At 52.0% G+C, this 26,222-nt stretch overlaps 1 protein-coding gene across 1 annotated transcript; it reads right to left on the reverse strand.

Annotated features, from left to right (window-relative positions):
* Nucleotides 1-384: 384 nt before the first annotated feature.
* ATP6V1B1 (ATPase H+ transporting V1 subunit B1) lies at nucleotides 385-26,111 on the reverse strand. Its single transcript, XM_003922640.3, has 14 exons — nucleotides 25,912-26,111; nucleotides 18,079-18,134; nucleotides 8,115-8,213; nucleotides 7,834-7,927; nucleotides 7,158-7,235; nucleotides 6,194-6,333; nucleotides 5,245-5,346; nucleotides 4,573-4,670; nucleotides 3,349-3,472; nucleotides 2,938-3,088; nucleotides 2,598-2,680; nucleotides 1,726-1,830; nucleotides 1,403-1,532; nucleotides 385-1,310 (listed from the first exon to the last, which is right to left on the reverse strand). Exons 1-14 carry the CDS (start codon nucleotides 26,027-26,029, stop codon nucleotides 1,147-1,149), a joined length of 1,542 nt encoding a protein of 513 aa, XP_003922689.1. The 5' UTR covers nucleotides 26,030-26,111; the 3' UTR covers nucleotides 385-1,146.
* Between the last annotated feature and the right edge of the window lie 111 nt (nucleotides 26,112-26,222).

A 26,222-nucleotide genomic window follows, 5' to 3' on the forward strand; every position in this document is an offset into this window, starting at 1 on the left:
GGCCAGGCTAGTTTCGAACTCCTGACCTCAAGTGATCCCTGCCTTGGCCTCCCAAAGTGCTGGGATTACAGGCTTGAGCCATTGTACCCAGCTTAAATTTAATTTTTAATATTTTTTTAAAGAAACGGAGTCTCTCTATGTTGCCCAGGCTGGAGTGCAGTGGCTATTGATCAACACTGGAGTTATGACCTACTTGGTTTCAGTCCTGGACTTGTTCACCCCTCCTTAGGGAACCTGCTGGTTCCTGGCTCCGGGAGGTCACCATATTGATGCTCAACTCAGTGTGGACACCATGTCAGCATGGCGCACGACAGTCCAGAAGTTCAAGCGATCCTCCCGCCTCGGCCTCCAGAGTAGCTGGGACAACAGGCTCAGCTTCCGCGCTGGTTTTTTTTTTTTTTTTTTTTTTTTTTTTTTTTTTTTTTTTTTTTTGAGACGGAGTTTCGCTCTTGTTACCCAGGCTGGAGTGCAATGGCGCGATCTCGGCTCACCGCAACCTCCGCCTCCAGGGTTCAGGCAATTCTCCTGCCTCAGCCTCCTGAGTAGCTGGGATTACAGGCACGCACCACCATGCCCAGCTATTTTTTTTTGTATTTTTAGTAGAGACGGGGTTTCACCATGTTGACCAGGATGGTCTCGATCTCTTGACCTTGTGATCCACCCGCCTCGGCCTCCCAAAGTGCTGGGATTACAGGCTTGAGCCACCGCGCCCGGCCTTTTTTTTTTTTTTTTTTTTTTGTACGGAGAATAGTTTAATGAACTCCATGTACTCATCACCCCAGCTCCCAGCTTCAACAATTATCTTTTCCTTTCCTTTATGTTTCTTTTGCCACTCTTGTTTTCAACGAAGATAAATTCGTCTCACTTACTTTTTATTTTTATTTAGTGGCCTATAACATGAAAATACAGAGGCTCCCGTCAGAGCGAGAGTTAACAAGCTTCGGATCTTCCGCAGCGCCAGGAGTCGAGAGGGAGGATGGAGCGCGGGGAAAGAAACCGAGAGAGGGAAAGGGATGAAGCGCGCGGCCCCCGCACCTCGGAGCCGGCGGAGGGCGGAGGGCGGCGCAGAGGCGGCCGGTCTAGGTGGCGAGGGCGGGGAGACCCGGGCGCCGAGGGTAGGGTCCCGGCCGATGTCGGCGAGCCGGACTAGAGCGCAGTGTCGGGCGCGGGGTCCTGCGGCGCCCCCTCGCGGGAGTAGAACTCGTCGATCACCGCCTGCGGGATGCGCTTCAGCATCTCCTTGGGGAAGATACGCAGCAGCTTCCAGCCCAGGTCCAGCGACTCAAACACCGAGCGGTTCTCATAGGGGCCTAGGGACAGAGTGGGAGGGAGGGTTAGGAATGTGTGTGGGGCAGGAGGAGGGTGACGAGGTTGCTGGCTCCAGGACAGCGATGCGCCTTACCCTGGTTGATGAAGTTCTTCTCAAACTTTTGCAGGAATTCCAGGTAGAGCAGGTCCTCGGAGGTGAGCGCCTCCTCCCCAACCACCGCCTTCATGGCCTGCACGTCCTTCCCGATGGCATAGCAGGCGTACTGGGGAAGGGACAAGGCGTCGCTGGCTGCTGCGGGCTTACCACGGGAGTCCAGTAGCCCTCAACCTGGCTACGCTGGGACCCCGTTTGGGGAGGAATTTAGCCAGGAGAAAAGCTTGTCCTTCAGATGGGGCTCAGACCTTCAGCTTCTGAAACTAGAGGACCCACCAGCCCCCTGGCCCTCTCCTCTTTACCAGCTGGTTGGAGACATCTCCATGGTCCTTTCTTGTCATGCCCTCCCCAATGGCCGACTTCATCAGCCGAGACAGCGAAGGGAGCACGTTGATGGGAGGGTAGATCTGAGGGAGCAGAAAAAGGGAGCGGTGGAGAGCTTTCCTCTCCCTGTCCCAGCACTGCGCTCAGGAGAAGCTCCTCATTGATCCTACATTCCAGGGGTCAACAGCCACACCCAGCCTCTCCCATCTCCCACAGATTCTAGGGCTTGGGCATGCGGGGATATCTTACATGTGGCCCTAGACAGAACAGTGGAGGGGGTAGATGACATGGCATTAGTTAATAAAAGGCTCAGTATTTCAAAATCTTTGATAATGTGGGCAAAAGCCAGTATGAAGCTTAATGGTTAATGGCTGCAAAGAAAAAAAACCCTGCGAAACAAAGAGAAAAAAGTCATGGGGGTCGCCTTTAAGCTACACATAGGATGGATGTGTGTCAGTTGTTTTCTGCCCACCAAAGCAAATAACTGGAAAAGGAAGGGAAATAGTTATAGCTAGTATTTACTAGCTGCTAGATGCTTTCTATATGCCAGCTTATTTTTATCCTCCCTAATGCGTCTGGGTGATACATTTTATTATTCCCATTTTATGGATGAGGAAACCTAGGATCCAAGAGATGAAATTATCTTCTCAAGATCCCAGAGCCAGGTAAGCCAAATTCCGCTCAGGCCTGTCTTCTTTCTGTGAACCATGCAGTCTTCTCTGTGGCTGTCTCCTTTTGGGGTTCGTTTTGGCTGGCCCCTCCTAATTCTTGCCTGGGGGCAGTGGAACATCTGCTCCTCAGTGTTTCTCTGGTCAGAGCAGGAAATGGATGGGGACAGGGTAGTTAGTACCTGTCTGTTATGAAGCTGTCTATCCACGTAGATCTGTCCCTCTGTAATGAAGCCCGTCAAGTCTGGGATGGGGTGGGTGATATCTACAAGAAAACACACTGGTGTCAGTGTGCGTGGGGCCCAGGTCTCCAAACACTCAGGGCACCTGAGTTCTGTGTCCCTCACAGGAGTGATAGGGGTGTGTGGGAGGCATGGATGGTGAAGGAAAGGGCCGTGGCTATCTTGATGGAGGAAAGGCACTGCTGCACATCTGTGCCAAGCAACCTGGGCCCTTTAAGTGTCTGGTTGGAAAAGGGAGGGCAGGCGAGCTCTGGAGCATAGTGGGCTGTGAGGAGGCTACCGTCATTGGGCATGGTGAGGATGGGGATCTGCGTGATGGATCCACCCCGACCCTCCACGCGGCCCGCCCGCTCGTAGATGGTGGCCAGGTCTGTGTACATATATCCAGGAAAGCCTCGGCGCCCAGGAACCTCCTCTCTAGCAGCAGAGACCTGCAATAACCATGGGCATTGGGGTAAGAAGTGGGGCGAGAGGCTGAAGCTAGGAAGGGTGGGTGGGAGGTTCAGTGACCCTGTGAGAAATGGAGTAGGGAGCAGGGGAGGAATGGCCAGGCTGAGACTAAGCCCTGGAACTCATGGGACTGGGGCAGGCCTGGATGGACCAGCTTCCCTGTATTTGCAGGGTGACCCCTTGGGTGTCAGGCTTAGGGAGGGTTAGGGAGGGATAAGATACCCCTTGCCATCCAGCTCACCTCCCGCAAGGCCTCTGCATAGGAACTCATGTCTGTCAGTATGACCAGCACATGCTTCTCACACTGGTAGGCGAGGAATTCAGCAGTGGTGAGTGCCAGGCGCGGGGTGATGATCCGCTCAATCCTGGAGGTGAAGCCAGGTGTTTAGGGAGCCTGGAGGCCTGAGCTAATGCTCCGCAGAGCCTGGGGGCTGCGTGCAAGGTGAACTGGGAAGCTGGTGTTGTGCATGGGGGCATAGGAATGGAGAAGATGAGCCCCTGCCCCCATCCTCTAGGCCAGGGCAATTGTTCCTGGGAGGTGGCAGACTCCAACACACGCCTTGCCTACTGTCCAAGGTAGGAAAGGGGACAGAGGCTGAGGCCAGGAGGCAAGTTGCGTGGGAAAAGCCAGGCAGGGCTAGGAGTGTCTGATGAAGATGAGAGTGACCTTTTGTCCCCTGTGGGCTGAAGGTGAAGGACTCAGGCATATCACCCTGTAGATGAGTTGGGGGCACCTGCTTTAGCTTTGTCTTACCCTAGGGGACCCACACTTGGGTCAGCTGGAGCACTCTCCCTCTGTGTCCTCTGGACGGTTTTGTCCCTCTCACTGCTCCTCTCACTATCCCTTTCACTGCTGCAAGCACACTTAATGTGTCTGTCCCTCTGCTTGCCAGCCCTACGAACCCTTCCCACATGGAGGGCTCCTGAACACCCTACCTCAGCTTCAGACCCTCTCAGTTCCCAGCTCTGGACTTGTGACTCTTCCCTTTGGGGATGTCACCAAAGGCTCCAGAATTCTATTATTTACTATCTGGAGTACCCTCCAGAAATACAGTTTATTAGAATTGTATTCATCCACCTGACCCCCAGATTTAAACTCTCATTTTTTATACTTTAAAAATAGCAGTGTTTCTAAACAAATGTTTAGGGAAATGATCTCCTTGGGATGACTTTGTGGATATGACAGGGAGATGAAAAGCCCTGAGCTGGGATGGGGGCTCGATATGGGTTGGAAGAGCAGAAGGCACAGACAGCAGGCAGAGTCATGGTCTGGCGCCCTCTGTCTGTGGGTTTTCCCTAGCCCCTCCCAGGCCTCAGTTTCCCCATCTACACAATGAGGGTTGTTCTCTCAGCTCTGGCCCATGGCTGTAGCTCTGGGATGCCCAGGAGCCCTGGTACTCTAGGTCTTGGAAGGGAACAGCGTCTTCCCACCTGAGGGCAGTTTGGGCATCAGGGGAGAGCTCACGTGGGGTCATTGGCCAAGTTCAGGAAGAGGCAGACATTCCCCATGGTTCCATTCTGCTCAAAGTCAGACTTGAAGAATCTGGCTGTCTCCATGTTCACCTGGACACACAGCAGGGTGGGCTGGAGGTGGGGGCCTGTGGCCTGAGGGCAGGGCCTGGACCCTCCCATCTGTCCTCAGGAAAGTCTGTGGACTGAACAGCTACCAGTTGCAGTGGGTGAAGGCATCATGGCCATGGGATGATCCTGGGGCTTGAAAGGGAAGGCGCTGGGTTTGCTGCCCCCGTCCTGGTAGGGCCTCGTCAGATGCCCCCGGAGAGGCTGAGACTTCTTCAAGTCCAGCTCTGCTTAGTGCCATCCCTGTCCCCTCCTGTTGCCAGCTGCTGCTCCGCCCGCCTCCCTGGCCTCCCAGGCCTCCCCTTCCTGAAGCTATCTTTTTTCCCCAAATCCCCTGGCTTCCCCTCCTTCAGGCCACCCAGGACTCATCTTACCACTGTGATTGCCTTTGGGACATCCTAAGGGACACATTTTCCTGGTCACTGCCCCCATCCTCACCCCTCTTGACTGGCCTGGACTCTGATGGCTTCCGCATCAGATCAGGCTACGGCAGTGGCTGAGGGAGACAGGCTGCTTGCTCACAGCCTCCAGAACTTGCCAGTCTGCTAAGTCCCCTCACCCCCATGGCTGCAAAGACGATGGCAAAGTTGTCGTCATGGTAATCCAGCACAGCCTTGGATTTCTTCACCAGCCCCGCCTGGCGGCAGATCTGAGCGGCAATCTAGGGCAGAGTGGATTGGGCAGGAGGACGTCAGAGCCGGAGCCAGAGCCGACACCCACCCCACTGAGCACCACTGACCCATGGGCTTTAGTGGGAGGGATCCAAGCCCAGAGAGGTGAAGGGGCTGCTCCCGGTGCTACAGTCTTTCTTGGGGTGGGGTTGGGGGCTATTGTGTGGCTGCTAGTGGGCTGGGGGTGCCTGACATGAGAGGCAGGACAGAGTAACAGTTCCAAAGAGCACCTGCCTCCGCATGGGTCTGGGCGGCCTGGCATAGGGCAGCCCCACACCTCTCCACAGCCTCTGGGGAGCTATCTGGGCAGAGTTGCCCTGGGCCTGCAGGGTGTGGGCAACTCCCAGACACCATGCCCAGAGCCAGGAAGGAGGGGTTGCAGCAGGGTGGGGCACTTATGCTCTCTGATCACTCAGACCATTTTGAGTGGTCAGGATGCTAGGTGGCTGCAGGAGCATCTAGAGACCTTGTCACACCAGCTGCTCTGAGAGGAGGCGGCTGTTCTCTGTTGGTGGTTGGAGAGAAGCAGGAGCGTGTGAGTAAAGATGAGTGCAAGGACAGCGGTCGGGGCTGGGAGCGCCCCAAGCAGGACTTTCTATTCTGGGAGCTCCCTGTGGCTCCCCAACTTGGGGCAGCTTGAAGACTGGACATGGTGGAAATGTCGTGAAGCCCCGAGTCCCTGAACTGCCTGGGGACAGCTGCCAGTCTGGATGCTGGTGACCCCAGTCCAACCAGCCCCCTGCCTGCTTGGCATAGGAGCCGTCCTCACTGGCCCAGCAGGGCCAGCCTCTTCTCTGTCCCTCCCCGAGCCGTGCCTGCTGGCCCTGCAGGCCTCACCTCATTGTGGGGCAGCCCGGCTGCTGAGAAGATGGGGATCTTCTGGCCGCGGGCAATGCTGTTCATAACATCAATGGGAGAAATGCCCGTTTGAATCATCTCCTCGGGGTAGATACGGGAGTGCGGATTGATGGGCTGGCCTGGGAGAGGGTGATCACAGATCCATGCTCAGGGGTTCAAACCCTTCCCTATCGTCCTCCACCCTGCCCCAGACTCCAGAGCAGCACCGTTCGACGAACTCTGCGATGATAGAAACGTGCTCTGGCTGTGCTACCTGATGTAGCCCTAGACACAAGTGGCTATTGAGCACATGAAATGTGGCTCTGAAATGGATTTCCTTCTATTTCGATTAGTTTAAATTTAAATAGCCACAGGCCCAGTGCTACCTTGGACAGTGTTGCCCTTGTGCTTTGGAAGTGGCAGGCAGGCAGAAATTCAGGCTGAGGCTCCAGGGCCTGAGGGAGCAGAGCCCTCCAGGTACTGGTGTGGGGATTGGAGGGCCTGCGTGTGTCTCCGCCTCCCGTCTGAGCAGATGAGTCTTCTGTGCTTTGCCACAGACTTTCTGTGTGGCCCAAGGCAAGCCACGGGCCCCCATGGGCCTCCGGTGTGTCCTCAGTAAACTTGTCGGATAGGGTTTGAGGACTCGGGAAGATGCTCACTTGAATGGACGAGAGCCGGCAGAGCACCACAGCTCACTCTCAGGATTGTGGACAGAAGCCACAGGCAGGAGCATTATGGCCTTGGGGCAGGTGCAGAACACTGCTCAATGATGATGGCATTTTACAGGGGATGGACATGGAGTGTTGGCAGCAGAGTTGAGGCTCCGCGGAAGATCTGAGGATAGAGAGGCCTTTGCTGCCGTCCCATCACATCTGATCTGCCTGTGAGTCTGGGCAGAACTTCCAAGGGTGGGGAAGGTGTTAGGGCTGGGTCCTGAAGCCATCCAGAGCCTCCAGTCACTCACCATTGATATCCAGAAAGTCCTCCGCCATGACCACTGGTCCCTTGTCAATGGGCTTGCCGGAGCCATTGAAAACCCGACCTGAGAGTGGGTGAGAAGTGTCGGAGGGTGCTCAGGCTGCCCTGTGTCCGTCACTGCTGCCTACCCTCCACGAGCCCATCAGCTTCCAGCCACTCTGCAAAGGAGTGCCCCGTGTCCCCCTCCCCCACGGCTCACAGGTAACCCAGAGAGCCAGCTACAGTGACTGTTCCCGTGGGAGTCTTCCTTCCTCTCCTGGAAACCTTTATAGGCAAGGCCTTGGCCCAGGACAATGACTAATTGGGGATTCCAGGACTGGAGACAGGAGAGGGTCAGGCCCGGTACGGCAGGTCTTGGGAAAGAATTAGGAGATATTCAAGGCTTAGCAGTCCCTTTCAGTCTGGCTCCAAATAGCTGGCTACCTACTATGTCTCTCGTTTATTGAACCTGCCTTCCGCATTTATTAAATACCTGTATGTCAGACCCTGAACTGGGGTCAGGGATCAGAGAGAAGAAGACAAACCCGAGACCTCAAAGAGCACACCAGGGAGACAGGCATGTGAACGGGAAATGACAATGTAGTGGGCTGAGGGCTTGGTCAGAGAAACTGGGCCGGGAGGGCAAAGGAGTAACCCCATCCCTGCCCTTCCCCATCCCTCACCCAGCATGTCCTCCGACACCGGAGTTCGTAGGATGTCCCCTGTAAATTCGCAAGTGGTCTTCCTGGCATCTATCCCTGATGTTCCTTCAAACACCTGTGGGAAGAAGAGGGTGTTTCTCCACTTAGGGGCTTGCTGGAGGGAATGGGGCTACCCATTTTGGGCATGTTTTGTGCTCTCAGGGAAATGGACCATTCCTGGCCTTCAGAGTTTGTAAGAGTGTGGAAACTTTATGAGTTCATTCACTGATTTTACTAGGCAATATCCCATTGATCCCACTCACCTGAACAACTGCCTTGGTACCAGCCACCTCAAGCACCTGCCCGCTCCTCTGAGTCCCATCTGGGAGGGTGAAGTGGACGATCTCTGCATACTGGGCGAACTGGCAAGAGGGAGAGCAGCTACGTGGCAGTGAGACCAGAGGCAAAGTCCCTTCTCCTCCCGCGGTCCTCCCTGGCCCAGCATCAAGCTGCTCTCTCCCCTCTTGCACTCAGACACTTGTGGAAATGAACGTGAACATTTGAATTCTGTTTGGGAGGCAGTTGCACCCACTTTAGAATTGCAAGACCAAAGGTTAGAATTGAAACTCTGAAGTTTAGTAGCTGCCTGACCTTGTGGAAGTTACTTTATGATTTCAGTAACTCATTAAATAGGTATGTCATTAAATAATGAGCTTTAGTTTCTTCATCTTTAAAATGGGGATAATAATAATAATGCCTACTTCCTGTAGCTGCTGCAGGGAGAAAGTGAGATAATATATGCAAGTGTGTTAGCATGGTGCCTGGCACTTTGCAAAAGCTCAATAAAGATGTAGTCATGATTGGGCTGCCTCAGCTCCTGGACAGCATAACTGTTTCTGCCCCTCTGGACTAGGGGTAAACACACTGGCAAAGTGCTTCCCTCTGCTGACACCAGGAGAGACTCTCTGCTTCCAGATATTCTTCAGTACCAGTGGTGTGGGACTGGAATGGACTCAAGTAGTCCTTCCAGAGATCAGGAATTTTAAAAATCAGGGTAATAGCCAGCATATGTACAGAACTCTTTGGCTGGGTGTGGTGGCTCATGCCTGTAATCCCAGTACTTCGGGAGGCTGAGGTGGGGAGATCGCTTGAGGTCAGGAGTTCGAGAGCAGCCTGGCCAAAATGGTGAAACTCCGTCTCTACTAAAAACACAAAATTAGTCAGGTGTGGTAGCAGGTGCCTGTAATCCCAGCTACTTGGGAAGCTGAGGCAGGAGAATCACTTGAATCCGGGAGGTGGAGGTTGCAGCAGGCTGAGATTGAGCCACTGCACTGGGTGACAGAGTGAGACCCTGTCTCAACAAAAAACAAGCAAACAAACAAGCACTACAGGAAACATGATACTCAATGACATGATGCATAAAACATTCCCTTTAAAATTCGGAGCAAAACAAGAATGCCTGCTATTCTCATTCTATTCAGCCTTGTACTGGAGGAATCAGCTAAACTAATAAAACAAAATGAATAACAATGAGAAGGAAACAACTACCAAATAGAAAGCCCCCCAATTCCCAAATCCAGTAAAGATAGTGCCAAAAGGAAAACTATAGATCAATTTCTCTTATTCATATAGATACAGAAATAAATTACTAGTCTAATAAAGCAGTGTATTAAATAAACATGTATGACCAAGTAGGCTTTAATCCAAGAGGGCAAGACTAGAGCAATCAACATTAGGGAATTTGTCAATATTTGATGACAAAATTCATAACAATAGAGAGTTCATCAACATAGATTAAAAGAAAAACCTTATAAGACTATGTAAATGGAAGCCAAAAGGCTTTTGATAAAATTCAGCATCTGTTTCCTTTTCTTTTTGAGAGAGAGTCTTGCTCTGTCCCCCAAGTTGGAGTGCAATCGTGAGATCTTGGCTCACTGCAACCTCTGCCTCCCGGGTTCAAGAAATTCTCCTGTCTCAGCCTCCCAAGTAGCTGGGATTACAGGCATGCACTACCATGCCCAGATAATTTTTTTGTATTTTTAGTAGAGGCGGGGTTTCATCATGTCGGCCAGGCTGGTCTCGAACTCCTGACCTCAGGTGATCTGCCCACTTTGGCCTCCCAAAGTGCTGGGATTACAGGCATGAGCTACTGTGCCTGGTTAAGCATCTGTTTCTAATACAATTCTATATAAAACAACTACTTGAACACTAAACTATTAACCAAAACCAACAGCAACATCTTTGTAAATGGTAAAATGCTAAAGTTATTTTCGTTTCCAATAACATAAAAATCAGTAACAGACAGAGATACCTATATTACAATTGTTACCTAATATTGTTTTGGAAGTTTTTGTTTATACAGGAAGATCAAAAAAAGAAAAAAGAAAATTAAACATACATAGAGAATGTTCTATTTTTTTAAAGGTGGTGGTGGGAGTGACTGTATCCTTCACAAACGACAAAGAAAGGCTGTGGGAAAATGTTCCTGATGATAGGAAGCTTGCAGACATGACGATTAAATGCGATACCTGACCCCAGGCTGGATCCTATACTGGAGTGAAAAAAAATGGCTGTATTCCAATTTATCAGCTTACCTGAGGCTGAGGACAGAGCTTACCTGATAAATTGGAATATGGATGGTAGATTCAAGCATTGTATCAGCAAATTTCAGAAGTTGATAGCCCCACTGTGGTTATATAAAATAATATCTTAATTTTAGGAAATACACACTGAAGTACTTGAACATGACGTACCCTCAAAAGATTTAGGAAGGCTGGGTACAGTGGCTCACATCTGTAATCCCTACACTTTGGGAGGCAGAGGTGGGTGGATCACCTGATGTCAGAAGTTCAAGACCAGCCTGATCAAAATGGTGAAACCCCACCTCTACTAAAAATACAAAAATTAGCTGGGTGTGGTAGAGGGCACCTGTAATCCCAGCTACTCAGGAGGCTGAGACAGGAGAATTGCTTGAACCTGGGAGGTGGAGGTGGCAGTGCATCAAGATTGCACCACTGCACTCCAGCCTAGGCAACAAGAGTGAAACTCTGTCTCAAAAAAAAAAAAAAAAAAAAAAAAAAAATTCAGAAAAAAATTCTACACCCACAGTAACACTTGCAAATTTTCATAAAATTGAAATTGTTTTGAAATAAAAAGTAAAGTAAAATTATGCTGATGGAAAAAGAGACACAGTTCCCTTTATTTGCAGATTATATTATACATCTAGAAAAACTCAAGAGGCTCTGGTTTAGAAAAATGTTTTAGGATGAATAACATAATTCAGCTGTTTATAAGATAAATATATAAAAATCATTCTCCCCTGATTTTTTTTTTCTATTTTAGTAGTAACCAGTTAGAAGAGGCAATGGAGAAAATCATCCCACCCAAAATAGGGCCAAAACTCATAAAATAGCTAGAAATAAATATAACAAGAAAGGTACAAGAAAAAACCAAAATCAGGATTGGCATGGTGGCTCACGCCTGTAATCCAAGCACTTTGGAGGTCAAGGCGGGCGGATCACCTGAAGTCGGGAGTTCAAGACCAGCCTGACCAACATGGTGAAATCCTGTCTTAAAAAAAAAAAAAAAATAATAATAATGAAAAAAACAAAATCTTATGGGATAACATAAAACAAGTCCTAAACAAATGAAGAACATTTTTGTCTTCCAAGACAGAATGACTTAGTAGTCTAAAAACATGAATCCTTTTAAAAAGTATATAAATTTAATCCATCCCGAATGAATTATTGTTTATTTTAAAATTTAATAAATTGATTAAAGTGCACATAAATGAGAATAGCCAAAATAGCTATGAAAAAGATCAGAGAGAGAGAGGACTTGCCTTATCAGATATTAAAACCTGCTATAAAGCTACTGAAGTCAAACAATAAATTGATATGAGGTAGACAGATCAGTAAAAAAGACAAAAGAGCCCAGAAAAAGATCCCAGATTTTACAGGACTATTATAGAACAAATGTTGTACGTTAATTAATTTTCAGGGGGAAAGAATATATAGAAGATAAGGAGGCATCCTGTTAAAAGATAACCACATCATAAAGCCAAATACATTCCATGCATGTAAAAAATTTTAAAAAGCCAAAACAATTTTTAAAAAATGCTGGAAGAGCTTTTCTTCTTTCCTGTCTTTCTGAATAATCCCATTAAAAGACGGATGAGCAATTGTCTTTAAGCAAGACAAGAAATTCAGAAGCTTTAAATCAAAGGTATGTGATCCTATGACTATTTTAAACTTCGGTACAGCAGAGATATTATAAATGAAACAAAAAGGCAAAAGATAGTCTGTGAGCAATAAACAAGGACCCCCTGTATGCCTAACCTGCTTCATATGAAGATTTTCACTTCATACGAAGCGAAATCGAAATGGTAAACATATGGACAGATACTCAACTTTCCTAGAGAAACATAAACAAAATTAGCAAGACTACTAGTTTCATCTTCTAGATAGGCAAAATTACAGAGACAGAACATATTCAGGGCCAGCAAGGATGTGGGGAAGTGGGTCATCTCACACCTGGTTGGTGGAAATGTGAATTACCACAACCTTTCTGGGCGGAAAGGTTGTCCCAATATCAAACTGTCCCAATATCAAACTGTCAATATCTATTTTGAAATAAAAAAGTATTTGAACGAGCAATTCCACTTCTGGGAATCTATCCCATAACCACAAAAGCGTCCGTTTAAAAGGGATACAATATTGTTGTACTATTTGTTATGGCAAAACCTGGGAACACACGAATGTCTATCAAAAATGTATGACTGAGCAGGTTACAGTACATCCATACTATCGCCCGCTACGCCAGTATCCAAAAGAATGCGTCACTCGCACGGAGAGCATCTTGGCTCTCAAGGGACTGACCCCAGGGTCAACCTCTAACATACTTGCCTGTGTTTGAGTGTATCCAGCAAGATCTTTTGGGGCTGAGAATAAAGTGATTAGGGGCAGATAGTTAACTTTATGTGTCTTTTCTTTCACTAAGTTACAAGGAGCATGTATTATTTTTGCAATTAAAATATAATACATTTTTTTAGGACATGTTACAGCACAGTGCTGGGGATGATCATTATCATTACTATCCTTATATCACCTTCTGGCCACAAACTAGTGACCTTAAGGGCTTGAGGGGGAAGGGCGGAGGGTCCAATTCTCCAGCAAGGCGTGACCAAGGCAGGGCCCACTCCACCAGGGAACCCCTGCTGGTCGAACTTGAGACTAGAAGGTTTGCAGCTCTGACAGTCACACAGAAGGAAGCTCTAGCTTGGGTCCCTCCTTGTCCTGTGAAGAGGATGCCAGGAAGGTGCCCCTGTGGTTCCCCAAACCACCCTTCAGCCTGGCGGAGCGGGGGCCTCCGCGTGAAGGAGGCAGGCCCGGGAGGGAGGCTGTGAGGCGGGAGGAGCTGCCAATGCCCAGGCGTCTCGGGTTCTCAACCGCAAGATGGAGCCCAGGGGCACGGACAACCAGCACCCGGAAACGCGAGGAACACACGTCCCAGCTCGTTTTCCTCTCCCATCTGCTGATCTGTGTCTCCATTCAAAACAGACCCTGCCTGTCTGTCAGCTCCCTGGAGGTGACCGAAGGCTGTTTTAACCTCAGGGGAAAAGTTGCTGTGCAGAGTAGAGCACAGGCCAGAGGGTGCTCCAAAGAACTCAGGCGGTGGAGTGATTAAAAGTGATCATTTTCATGTGGGCTGATGTGGGTGAGGGCAGCAGGGTGGCGGGAGGGGAGAGTGGAGAGGATAGAGGTGCGTTGTGTGTCCCTGAAGGATACCTTAAGGGCTTGAGGGGAGAGGCGGAGAGCCCGATTTCTCAGCAAGGTGTGAGCAGGATAGGGGTGTGAGCTATTAGAAAATGAACTTCAAATAGCAAAGATTATGGTCAGATCTGGGGAACAGCCATCAGGTCCTCACGCCCAGGCATGGAGGGTGTAGTGCTGGAACCTTTAGGAAAAGCTGCAGGCTCTAAGTGTGTGCTGGCTGTTTGTTGTTCCTGTGGGTGGTGGGGTCTCATGACCAGTTAGGCCAGTGAGTGCCAGGGAGAATTCCGGTGGGATAGCGAGTCCAGGAGCTTGTATCCTAAGGGGCGCTATTTCCCAACCGCATACTGAGCAGGCCTGAGCCTATCAGCTCTCACTGTCGGTTACTAGGAGGGCTACAGGGAGAGGGGACGATTCCGTGCAATGTAACCCCGTGCTGGAGTGTCAACCCAGCTCGCAACAGGCACGTGGCCAGGCGCAGGGGAGCTGCTGCGGGCCCACGGAGGACTGGAAGTTCTTAGCAAGCCTCTCGGGATTTGTGCACAAGAGTGCTGCCTCTAAGGTCCCTCCTGCCGACAATGGCCAGGGCAGTGTGGGAACGCCTCTTTGGAAACTGTCTTCAGAGCTGATGCAGACTCTTTTGAAAGTAACCACAGGCATTGGGGAGCGAGTCTGGTGGTTAAGGTGAGTGCTTACTCCAATTCTTATACAGGGACAAATTTGAGTCATAGGCTACAGAAGTCCGAAGATTTTCCAGAACAGAGGTTCTCCGTGTGGTCTCCATACCAGCAGCATCACCTAGGAACTTGATAGAAATGTGCATTCTTGAGCCTCCTACCCCAACCATGCTGAATCAGAGCTCTGGGGTGGGGCCCAGCAATCTTCCTGTTAACGCAGAAGATTCCACCCCTCCTCCGCCTCCCTGATATTCTGATGCTTGTTCAAATTCTACAAATCAGAGTTGGCGTTTTATAGATCACAAACCCTGGAAAATCAGACAAAACTGTAGAAACTCTTACCAGAAAAATGCACAGGCACATTCATACATACCTTCAAAGGGCTGCACACAATTTCAAGGGCCTAATTCCCTGAGCTAAGAATCTCTGACCGACCCAAAATTCTTCCCTCAAACGTTCTTACGTTTGAGGACCGAAGCAGAAGAGTAATTGCCTGAGTGACTCAATGTGGGCAGAAGGTGGCGCTGTAGAAACAGAATTGTAGCATTTGCCAAACTCTGGAAGAGGGAAAGAGCTATGCGGAGAGGGATGCAGCGGAGAGGGATGCGAAGAGGTGCCTCCACCACCCAGTTATTTTTCTCTGCCAAAGCTACAGATGCATCCGATAGTCGAAGAACCACAGGTCTGGGGACCTAGTTCTGGTTTCCTAGGTCTGCCTCATTTTACAGTAGAGAAAGTGAACACCTGTATAGGCTCGGACTCCATGACACACTGGGTCCCATGGAGAATGGCAGGTCTGGTGGAGAGTGTGGTGGGGGCGGAGAAGGGGCAGGAGGTGGCATCGGGGGCGGGGAGGGGGCAGGAGGTGGCACCAACTGTTTAATCAGGCTTAATAGCATTTCTGCATTCCAGGCAGAAATATTGCTGGCTGTTCTCAAGGGAGAATAATACTACATTTGTCTGATGTGACCCTCACAATAACCATACTATTATTTGATAGATGAGGAAACTGAGATTTACAATTTTAGATCGCTGGTTCTCTAACTTGAGCATCAGTTCACCTGGAAGAATTGTGAGGACAGACTTCTGGGCCCTATCCCCAGAGCTTCTGATTCTGTCAGTCTTAGGTAGAGCTGGGAATTTGTATTTCTAACAAGTTCCTGGGTGGTGCGGATGCTGTTGATCTAGGGTTGCCAGGTAGCTACGAGAAAAGAGTGGGATGGAGCTGGGATGAAAATGAAAACCCCAGTGTGCCACACTTAACTACTCAGCCACACTTCCTTCTGGGGCATCCCTTATACTAGGGGGCCAAGCAGTAGCGTCCATATGAACTCAGAATCTGTTTGCTAGCAACAAATGGGTCTCATTTTTTTTTTTTTTTTTTTTTGAGATGGAGTCTTGCTCTGTCGCCCAAGCTAGAGTGCAGTGGTGTGATCTCGGCTCACTGCAACCTCCGCCTCCCGGTTATAGCGATTCTTCTGCCTTAGCCTACTGAGTAGCTGGGACTACAGATGCCTGCCACCACACCTGGCTAATTTTTGTATTTTTAGTAGGAACAAGGTTTCACCTTGTTGGCCAGGCTGGTCTCAAATTCCTGACAGATTCCTCAGGTAATCTGTCCACCTCGGCCTTCCAAAGTGCTAAGGATTACAGGCACGTGCCACTGTGCCCGGCCAGGTCTGATTTCTTTAACATAGTTGGCTTAGGTTTTGACAGGTCCACAGCTAGTCATGCTAACACTTACTTATTCATACATTTATCTCATCAATGTACTCACCTTTCCTTTGGGCAAACATGCTGAGCACCTACTGCAGCCTACGTGTTCAGTAAAAATGCTGTGTTGGGCTTCTGGAGCTAAAGACGAACCAAACACAGTTCATGGCCAATAACAGGGCATGGCGTGAGTGGGGAGGGGCAGGGAGGAGATACGTGGCCAGATCTTGACCAAGTGCCTCAATAGATGCCACTAATAAGATGACAAAAGGTAGGGAAGAGGGAGAGGCATCCAGGCGAAGGTGACCTCGCAACCCTGGGGATGAGTCAGAGGGAGGGCAAAGGGGGAAGGGGAGTCTAGGAGGTAGAGGGAAAAGTCTGTGCACGAAATAACACCTAGCCAGGAGCAATAAGTTCTAGTGTTCTAAACCACTATAGGATGACTGTAGTTAACAAATATACATATATATATATATATATATACACACACATACATATAGCTTCAAATAGCTAGAAAGAGGATACTGAATATTCCCAACACAAAGAAAGGATGCTGGAGATGATGAATATGCTAATTACCCCAACTTATCACTATGCCTTGTGTGTATCAAAACATCACTGTGTACCCCAGGAATATGTACAATTATTGTGTGTCCATTGTAAGATGCACAGACACAAGCCTTCAGTCTTTGTCATTCCTTTTCACATACTCTATCCTCTCATTCAACTAATTGTGAGAAGTGTTCTTTGCCTGGAACCTGTCTCAGAGTCTACAGAGAGAACTCAGGGGTTCTGTGATTTGGATGGAAAAATTACATTTCTACATTCATTAACCTTTACAGAAATTTAGTGTTTCCTCTAGTTCTGAAGGTAAGGAACAAACCACAGTAGATTAGCAGTTCCACAGTACCTGGGACTTTGTCACCATCAGAAATCACAGATGTTTTCATATCACATTACGATTGTTGCAGCTATCTCAAAATAGTATTTGTGCTCATCACTACTTTAAAATTATGGCAGTGAAACTGGAGGTGAGGGCTCATTATTTAGTTAATAAACATACTTTACTGATCGCATTTAAAAAAACGATATGCAAATGCCCAGAGATCTCAAATGGCAGCCCCCTGCAGACACTGCATGGGTTTCCAAACAGGGAAGGGAGAGTAATGAGGGTGAGCAGAAAGGCTTGCAGCCACCCTCATAGGAAAGGCCTGAAAGCTGAGGGCACTGGGGAGCCCTAGGTGAATTTGATGCAAGGGTCAGATCTGAAGGGTTGGCGGATGGAGAGAGGATAGGAGGGCCATGGCTGTAACAAGGTAGCAGTGGAGTGGCAGGGAGCTACAGACGTGGGCACTAGCGAGTGTCAGGTCTGGGACAAGAGGGGTCAAAGGGGCACCCAGACTTCCAGTTTGCTCAGCTAGGGGTTGGGGTGGGAGACTGAGGGATTGGGGCTGGTTGGTGGAGGGAGGATAAGAGAGTTATCTTGTTACCTTTGCAGGACTCTTCATAGCTCAAGAATTCCCAACCTCAGGACTCAAAATACTATCAGTGTCTGCCAGTTTCCCAGGGGATACAAAATAGCCCACAGCCCACTTACCTTCTGTGGGACCCACTTCACTTCCCACCCATGTTGCTGAGACTGAGATATTCCAAAGGCCTTTGGAAGCCATCAAGATCCCTAGAAGTTTTGGTTGGCATTGACTTGCCACCTCCTCCTCTTCCCCTTTAAAAGAAGAGCCTGAGGGAGTCACAGGTGGGGAGAGTCTAGCCCTTGAGTTGGTTAGGTACAACCGTGCCTTCCTCTGTGGAGGTTAGGTATGCTCATGCTACTGATGGGGAAACGGAGGCAGGACAGCTCGTTTGGGGTAGACGCAGGTTTCCCAAGGGTGAGGGCTGGGCCTCCATGGGGTTTTTATGTTTTCACTGAAAAGGCAGGGAAGAGGAAGCTTGGATGGCTGGGGATACAGCCAGGGAAGGAGAGTGGGAGTGGGTGCCTGGACAGAGAGAACAGAGCAGGCCTTGGGGGCCATCAGGGGAAAGGGTAATTGAGAAGAAATCCTGTGGGGCAGGGGAGGGGAGCCCTGGGATTTGGCCTTAGTGCCAGGGAGGCAGCGGGAGAGTCTTACCTTGACCTGATCCAGCACCACCAGGGGCCCGTTCACACTGCACACGGTCCTGTAGGCTGGGGGAGGGGCGGGGGTGAGTAGGGGGTCTCACCCCAAACACCCTGCTCACACACACAGAGGCATCCTCTGCCTTCCCTTCCTCTCCACACCCCACCTCCTTCCCAGCCTGGGCCGTCAGGGTCATTAGCTGTGACAGGGCCAGCCACCATTGCTGTAAGGGTCATGCCCCTGCCCGCAGGGCCCCCGCTGCTCGGACACCTGCAGGAGGTTGGGGGAGGGCCCGGCAGAGGGCAGAGGCCTCCTGAGAGTCTGCCCCCACCACACAGAGGCCTCTCATCCCCAAGGCTGCTTCCCCTCTGGCTTCCACCCCCACCTCACTCACTCCCTCCTCTTTCACTCTGAGCATTTTCCAAAAGCTTCTGGCCCCCAGCTGTGGCCGAAAAGTGCCCTCCTCTGCCCTCACCAGGATGGCATTTTCCTCCATTCACCCCACACTTATTGAGCACTCTGTGTGCGCGCGCGTCTCTCTCTCTCTCTCTCTCTCTCTCTCTCTCTCTCTGTGTGTGTGTGTGTGTGTGTGTGTGTGTGTGTGTGTGTAGGGGGTGCAGGTGTCAGTGAGAAAAACCAAACAGGGCCTCTGCTCTCATCACAAGGTTCCTGGACTCCCAGGTTCACTGGGTGCTCAGCGTGCAAGGGGAGGAAGTGAAAAGACAGGGGAAGGAGGAGGAAAATGCCTGCAGATGTAGTGGCTGCAGAGACCCACACATGGGAAATGAGCTCAGCTTGCAGGGGGAATTGGGTTAGATGTCAAGAAATGCTTCCTAACTCCCATAGAAGAAGCTGGGGACTGGCAGACAGGAAGCCTGGGTTTGGTTCTGCTAGGGGCTAGCTGAGAGACCTGGGACAGTCCCTTGCCCATAGTCCTGAGAAACCAGTGCCCTTCTCTGGGGTTCTTGGGAGGCACCAATGAGATGAGACTCCTGAGATGAAGGCACCTGGCAAGGTGGGCAGGGGGTCTGTGAGGCCGCTGGGTCAGCCACAGGCTGGCGGGACACAGAGTGGCCCAACCCCTCTTTCACAGGTGAGGAAAATGGGGCCCAGAACTGTGAGTTGCCTTGCCCAGGGCCACACAGCACTGTCTGTGGCCGAGCTGGGGCTGGGACCCCACCTTGTGCTTCTTGAGGGACCACACTGGCTCTCGGCTCACTTGCCCTCTTGCTTTGGGCAAGCCTGGTCCTGAGCCACCCCATGTCAAAGAAAAACCAAAAGTCAGGCCAGGCGCGGTGACTCACGCCTGTAATCCCAGCACTTTGGGAGGCCGAGGCGGGTGGATCACGAGGTCAAGAGATTGAGACCATCCTGGTCAACATGGTGAAACTCTGTCTCTACTAGAAATACAAAAAATTAGCTGGGCATGGTGGCGCGTGCCCGTAATCCCAGCTACTCAGGAGGCTGAGGCAGGAGAATTGCCTGAACCCAGGAGGCGGAGGTTGCGGTGAGCCGAGATCGCTCCATTGCACTCCAGCCTGGGTAACAAGAGCGAAACTCCATCTCAAAAAAAAAAAAAAAAGAAAAAGAAAAACCAAAAGTCCCTCCCCTTTCCAGTCTGGATATCTGCAATCAAATTTCTTATTTTTGTCTGATCTAAGCTCTTTTCACCAAGACTTGGACTAGGAAGTCCACTGGGCATGGTGATTCTTGCACAGATCTTTATAAGGATCCTCCAAGTGTAAGGACCATTTGGAAAACTTCAGGCCTCAAGGACTGCCAAAGCCAAGTTCAGCTTGCGCTTTGCCACAGCAGGGGAACTCCCTCAGCCCTGCCTTCAAACTTACCTATAGACCTACCCGGCCTGCACCTGAGCCACCGTCTTCTTCCTTTCTATTCCCACAAAGGAGGTGTCCCTGCTTCCTTCATAGCTGGTCCCTCCCCTGCACCGGGAACCAGGCCCAGAGATGACTCCATGGACTGAAGGACCAGAGCCTCCCTTTCTCTCTCTCTCCTCTCTCTCTCTCTCACCTTCCCATCAAGCTCTGATGTTTCCAGTCCTAAAGAACCCTTGCTTAGACCCAGTCCTTCTCTAGCTCCTCCCCTCACAAGCATGGCCCCCCACTCACTGCTGGCTTTCCTTCCCTACCTTCCACCCTCTCCTTGGCCCTCTCTACTCTGGCTTCAGTGGCCTCCGATGGCTACACCCAGAGCCTGGGCGCACTGCCCTCTGGAAGCTCCCCTCTGGGGCCGCCCGTCAGCCTCCCCTGAAGACTAACACTTTTCACTCTCAGACTTTCGGGTGCTGGAAGACCTCAAGGCTCCGCCTAGCTCTCCACTTCTCCCTCTCCTTTCCTCCAAGATCTGCTTTCCTCCTTTCCTCCTGGCTTCCTTTCTTCAAGCATATCTACTGCATGGATGCCTTCTATGTACTAAGCTAGGCAAGTGAAAACGACAAATGAAAATGTGAAGCGCCTACATGTTAAAAGAAGGATGCAGAGCAACTGATATAACGACAAACTGCAGTGGGTGCTCCTAAGGGAAAGATCAGGATGGGTGAATGAGAGTGGGAGGGAAGACCAGGCTGTGTGCACCTGGAGGAAGCATCTTACGGGAAGGCCGTTTGAGCTGAGCCTTCAGGGTCAAGGGGTGCCAGCCCCCAGAAATCTGGGGAAAGGACACCTCTGGCAGAGGTGAGAAAGAACTCATCCAGAGCCTTTGGGGAACAGAAAGGAGGGCAGTGGGCTGGCATGCACCAGGCTCCCTTCGGTGCAGGAACACCTGTCACCTCCAGGAGGGCAGGACATCGTCTGTGGTGCTCATCACTGTGTCACACTTCTTGGAACAGTGCTGGGGATGTGGTGCATACTCAGGAAATACTTCGATGGGTGCAATGGTTCAAGCCTGTAATCCCAGCACTTTGGGAGGCTGAGGTGGGTGGAGCTCAGGAGTTCGAGATCAGCCTGGGCAATATGTCTCTACAAAAAAATTAAAAAATTAGCTGGGCATGGGGCATGGTGAAACATGCCCGTGGTCCTAGCTACTCAGGAAGCTGAGGTGGTCCCAGCTACTCAGGAGGCCTGAGCCCATGGAGGTTGAGGCTACAATGAGCTCTGATCGCAGTATTATTGCACTCCGGCCTGGGTGACAGAGTAAGACCCTGTCTCAAAAAAAAAAAGCAAGAAAAAGAAAAAGAAATCTTTGTGGAATGGATTAGGAAAGGCATTAACTGACCCCATCTGCTCCTTCCCATACTTCCCACATTAGAACTGTTCTGTGCCCCTTCCCGACCTTCCCAAGCCTCCAAACCAAATGAGAGTCCCATTGACCAGCCTGAAGGGTTACACCCCCAGCACCAGCCATACTTCCTGAGAGGACAGAGAGAAGAAGAGAGGAGAAAGAGGATAGGCCAGGCTAAGGCGCTGGTGGGCACAGGAAGATCCCCATCAACGAGAAAGGGCAGGAGACAGAGGCTGGGGCACTACCCTTCCCACCAATAAAAAACCTCTCGACAGCCACAGTACTCCCGCACCCACAGGGTGTTTGGATGAGATTGTCTGGATTGCTGGTGGATTGTGCAAGCAGGAGGATGTGGGGCAGGCAGGGGAGACCCTCATTTTTATAAGCCCCAGGGAGAGGTGGCCTGTTGCATGCTACACCTGCCAAAGGGCTGAGCGGGGGAAGAAAGCAGGGAGGAAAAGATGCAGGGTGGGTGGGCTGGGTAGGGAGGTGGGGGTGTGGGAGGGGATGGGGCCCAAGGACCAGAAAAGTCCAGGGAATCATTTCCAATTCCACCGCCTCCGGAGACAAGTCTTTCAACTTCCTCCCTTGCTTCACAGCTGCTCCCCACTTCACAGCCCCTGTCATGTAGAATCCCCATTAACCCTGACATCCAGCAACTCCACCTGGGAGGGGGGGCAGCAGCAGAGTGGTGATGGGGGACAGAGGATTAGGGGATCCACACAGCCCTTCTGCAGGAGGAGGGGCTGGGCTGGAAGGGGCCTAGAGACAGCTGCAAAGTGCATGCCGCAGGCCCTCTGGGAGTCAGATGCATTCCCCGGCCAGGCCACTTGGGTGACCTGGGTGAGATGTTGAAGCTCAGCATCTTAGCACATCAGCCTCTGCTGTGAGTTGCCTTCCCTGGCTTCTCACAGCCTCCAGGCCTGACTCTGGGTGAACACATCGCTTCAGGGGCTGGACCCTTCATTGCAGATAATCCACGTCGGCAGCTATTTGTGTTCAGCACTGGACTATGCACATCCTACAAGGCCTTGCCCTTGACTGACTACTGCAGCCCACTGGCCCTTTCCCCTCTGCTGTCCCACAGTACTGTAGACTGGGACTCTGCAGGGATTATGTCTCTCCCCTCAGACGTCTTAGAGCTCTGCCTCTCCCGTTAGGACAGACTGATCTTTTCTTATAGGCTATTTGGTTTGGACACTAGTCAAAGTGGGGACTGAGCAACATGGGCGTCCTTGACTGCAAGCCAGGCCTTTTGTTTGTACACAGACACCCCCACCTCCATGTGTCCCTTGCATGGAGTGGCAAACTGAGGCCCAGAAAGTGGGCTGGTTTCTCCTAGGACACACCACAGTTCAGGACGGTATCCTGCGTCGCTCAGCGATTATGGCCACTCTGCCACCCTGCGAGTGTCGCCTAGACCCTGGAGACGGAAGCGGAAGCGGGTGCAGTGCCACAGGCAGAGGGCTGGATGGGAAGACCCAAGGGGCGCTCCTTCCTTCAGCTTTCCAGAGACTTTGCAGACACTCCCTCCAGCTGCCCGGCCCACCCCCTCTCCATTGTCCTAGCTGACACTTTGGGTTGCGCTCCGGACTTCTGGCTGGTGGAGCGCCTCCCTGCCCCCACCTCCCTACCGCCTTTTCTGTCAAAGGCTCAGCGGGGCTCCCGCGCGGTCCACTAATTAGCGCTGGCCCAGCCACACCTGCAGCGTCCTGGGAGAGGGCTGAGACAGGCGCCCATGCGTGAGGCCAGGGTGGGGGCAAGCCCGGGGCAGCAGGTCCCGCACCTCCTCCCTGATCCCGCTGGAGGGATTAGGGGAGGGAGGGCAGGGGCTGGAAGCTGAGGGCTCTTCAGCCCAAGACCCTGCTGGTTGGGACTCTCTCCATTGTAACTCCTTGCCCTTCCAGTTGAGGAAACTGAGGCGGGGCGGCAAAGCCAGTGGTTTGGGGGATCTTCGGGGATCTGACCCGGCCTCATCCCTCCAACCAGGCTGCCAGCTTGTCCTTTTTGATCTTTGCTCCTGCTGGGCACCTCCACCCCCCAAGCCCAACGTCTGACCAAACAGATGAAGCTCCAGGGAGCCAAGGGCCTTGGGGAACAACTCTGGCTCCATGGGAGGCACACGGGACCATTCTTTCCCAAGGTGGATGTTGCCAGGGTCAGCTCCCCATGCTGCTTCCACCCTTTCTGGTGCCTCTTCTTTTCTGGCCAATCCTCTTATCAGCCACTGCAGTGAAATCACTCTTAAAGTCTCAGGCCTCTTAACCCACCTCCTCAGGTAAGGGAATGCCTAAGTCACCTGGACTCACCCATGGCCCAGCCAGCCCTGGGGCCTCCTTGCCCTTGGGCTCCCCAGCTTTTCTCCTGGGCTCTGTCTCTACCCAGAGTTCTCCTGTCTGCAAGTGCTTGCAGACCCAGAGTAGGAGGCCAGGCTGGGGAGGAGACAGGCAGAGAGGGGCAGAGCAGCCCTGCTGCCAGTGTACTGAGGGTGCAGCCCTGGATCTCCAAACCCTTCCAGTCCTGTGCCTGTCCACAGCCCCCAGGGAGAAACCCCCCAGCACCTGAGGAGGAAGCAGGGGCAGGGAATTGGGAGACACTGTGGGTAAAGGGGTACACCGAAGAATCCGAGCCTGCCCCGGGGATGCTAGAGCATCTGGGTTGGGCTGAGGCTGGGCTGATGCATCCTGTGAGGACACTGATGGGCAGCAGAAGTAAAGGTGCTGGCAGGGAGCAGAGCCTGGACGGGCTCCCCTGCCCTGACCTTTGCTCTGGGTCTGCTGTTGAGTTGTTGGGATGAACTCATTCTCCTGGGTGGAGGCCATATGGAGCCAGCATCATGGGAGGCATGAGGGGGCACTGCCACCCTGGGTTCCAGTCTGGGTCAGAACATCCAGGGCACGTTGACTATAAATAAGGGGCTGGCTGGGAAGGAGCTGGCTGGAGGTGGCTCCAGGCTTGGGTCATCCTGCCCAGAGGAGTGTGGGGTTAGGTGGTATCTCCAGGGTCCCTGGGTGTCAGGAGGTGGGGGCACTTTCTAGGAAGAAGGAAAGCAGAACATGAAGGTGGGGATCCCACACCACACTCAAGACCTGGCAGCTCCCTGGTGGCCACAGGGAAGAGGGACGGCCTGCAGGGAGCAGGGCTCATCGCAACAGACCGGCAAGAGTCAGACATCCCAGCTCAGGGCTCCAGACCTGGGCTCTGGACCCAAGGGGCCATATTTCTGACTGCATATTTCTGGGCCTTGGTGGCCCTAGCCTTGGCCTAGGGAGAATGTGGACCTCCTATCCTCCCACCACCTCCATGGGGCAGGGCCTACAGGGCTTCCTTGAGAAATCTGACCCACCGCATTCTCATCATTTCTCCTCAGCTGGAATGTGCTCCACCCTCAGCACCTGCCTCAGGCCTCAGGAGGTGCTCCGCACCCCAGGGCTCTCCTCCCATGTGCCCCTGGGCCCCTTTGCTCTGATCTCACCCCTCAACTGCCCTCTGAGTCCACCCCACCTCCTCTTCTGGCCTAAATAGCAACAGAGGGACAGAGGGAGGTGGGTGGCTGTGTTAGGTTCACTTCCCCTCACGCCACACTCCCTGTTAGGAGTTGCTGGCTCTGCTTAGCTGTGGCTGGCCAGGCTGGTTTACTCCAGTGAGCAAGGCAGCCTGAGAATTCACTAGGCCGGGAAGAGTGACCTTGGACAAGGAGATGCAGGGGTTCCCTTTGGTCCTCTGGACCTTGCCCCAAACATCTGGGCCACCCTTGCAAGACAGGCACAGGAAGCACACGTAGGCCCTCCCTTCTGAAATTGACCAGGGTACATCCCTGCTCCTGTGGACACTTACATGCCCCACACCTGGACACTCACCATTATCCCCACTGCACACCCACTTGTCATACTCAGATCTGTGACGCTGCCGGCACACATACACACGTGCTTGCTCCATAAGCACACATGCACACATGCACATCACACCTAAGCACGTGTGTGTGCAGCACACACACACACACACACACCTTTACCTTGAGTGCATAAGCATGCACAGTCACACATTTCCTCACCCCACGTGAAGGTGGAAGCACCCCCAGACACCTGCTCCTTCCTGCTTATGCACAGACGCCCTTCCCAGAACACACACACGCATGCACCCATTGACGTGACACACACAGGGGCACCTATTACGTTGAGAGCGCTGACACTCTACACTGACACACAAGCCACTCCAAGTACACTTAATCACACCCCCCGTCATGCTGAGTGCTAGGGTGCACACTCCTCGTACATGCACGTTCACACAAGAGCAAGTGAACAGCACACAGCACGCTCAGGGGTAACTGGGAGCTGCCTCTGGACTTGGGTGTTATGGTAGGATCGGGCTGATGAACAGCTACTCCCCAGCCCTCTCCTCTGGGGTAGCCTGGGCTGGGGACCTGTATCCCTTCACCTGCAGAGGTGGCCCCACTGCATCACTCTGCTGGACAGAGAGCTCTCTGGGTCTCCCCACGTCTCTGGCCCCCCTCTTTTTCTGAGGCAAGAAGCAGGACCCAGGAACCGGCAGCCCACTTCAGCTCCCCACCCTGACCTCACCCACTGTGGTGGAAGGGCTACTCACTGACGCGGGGGTGGGTGATGTAGTTTCGGGTGACCGCCTGCATGTGCTCTCGGGCTGCGGCTAGTTTGAAGCCACTGCCGGGGAGCCCCCCAGGCCTGCTGTCTATCTCCATGGCCATGGTGCAGTGCCCGCCTGGGAGCCCAGTGCCTGAGCCTGCTGCTGGTGGCAGCTCTGAGACTTGAGGCCCAGCTGGAGCTGGATAGAGCCGCCCAGCCTTCCCCTGCAGCCACTCCTTCCCTCTCCCCCTCCCCTCCCTCCCCTCCTCCCCTAGGTTGACTGTAAACAAGGAAGCCTGGGGCTCTGGGGAGGGC

The sequence above is a fragment of the Saimiri boliviensis genome, chromosome 1, assembly GCF_048565385.1.
Source record: "Saimiri boliviensis isolate mSaiBol1 chromosome 1, mSaiBol1.pri, whole genome shotgun sequence".
Lineage (NCBI taxonomy): Eukaryota > Metazoa > Chordata > Mammalia > Primates > Cebidae > Saimiri > Saimiri boliviensis.

Excerpts from the sequence above, each read along its gene's own strand:
- ATP6V1B1 (XM_003922640.3), bottom strand. The coding sequence starts at position 26,029 with ATGGCCATGGAGATAGACAGCAGGCCTGGGGGGCTCCCCGGCAGTGGC. Across the intron at positions 5,347-6,193 it reads CCGGGCTGCCCCACAATGAG|ATTGCCGCTCAGATCTGCCG; the intron begins GTGAGGCCTGCA and ends ACTCTGCCCTAG. Across the intron at positions 4,671-5,244 it reads TCGTCTTTGCAGCCATGGGG|GTGAACATGGAGACAGCCAG; the intron begins GTGAGGGGACTT and ends CTGTGTGTCCAG.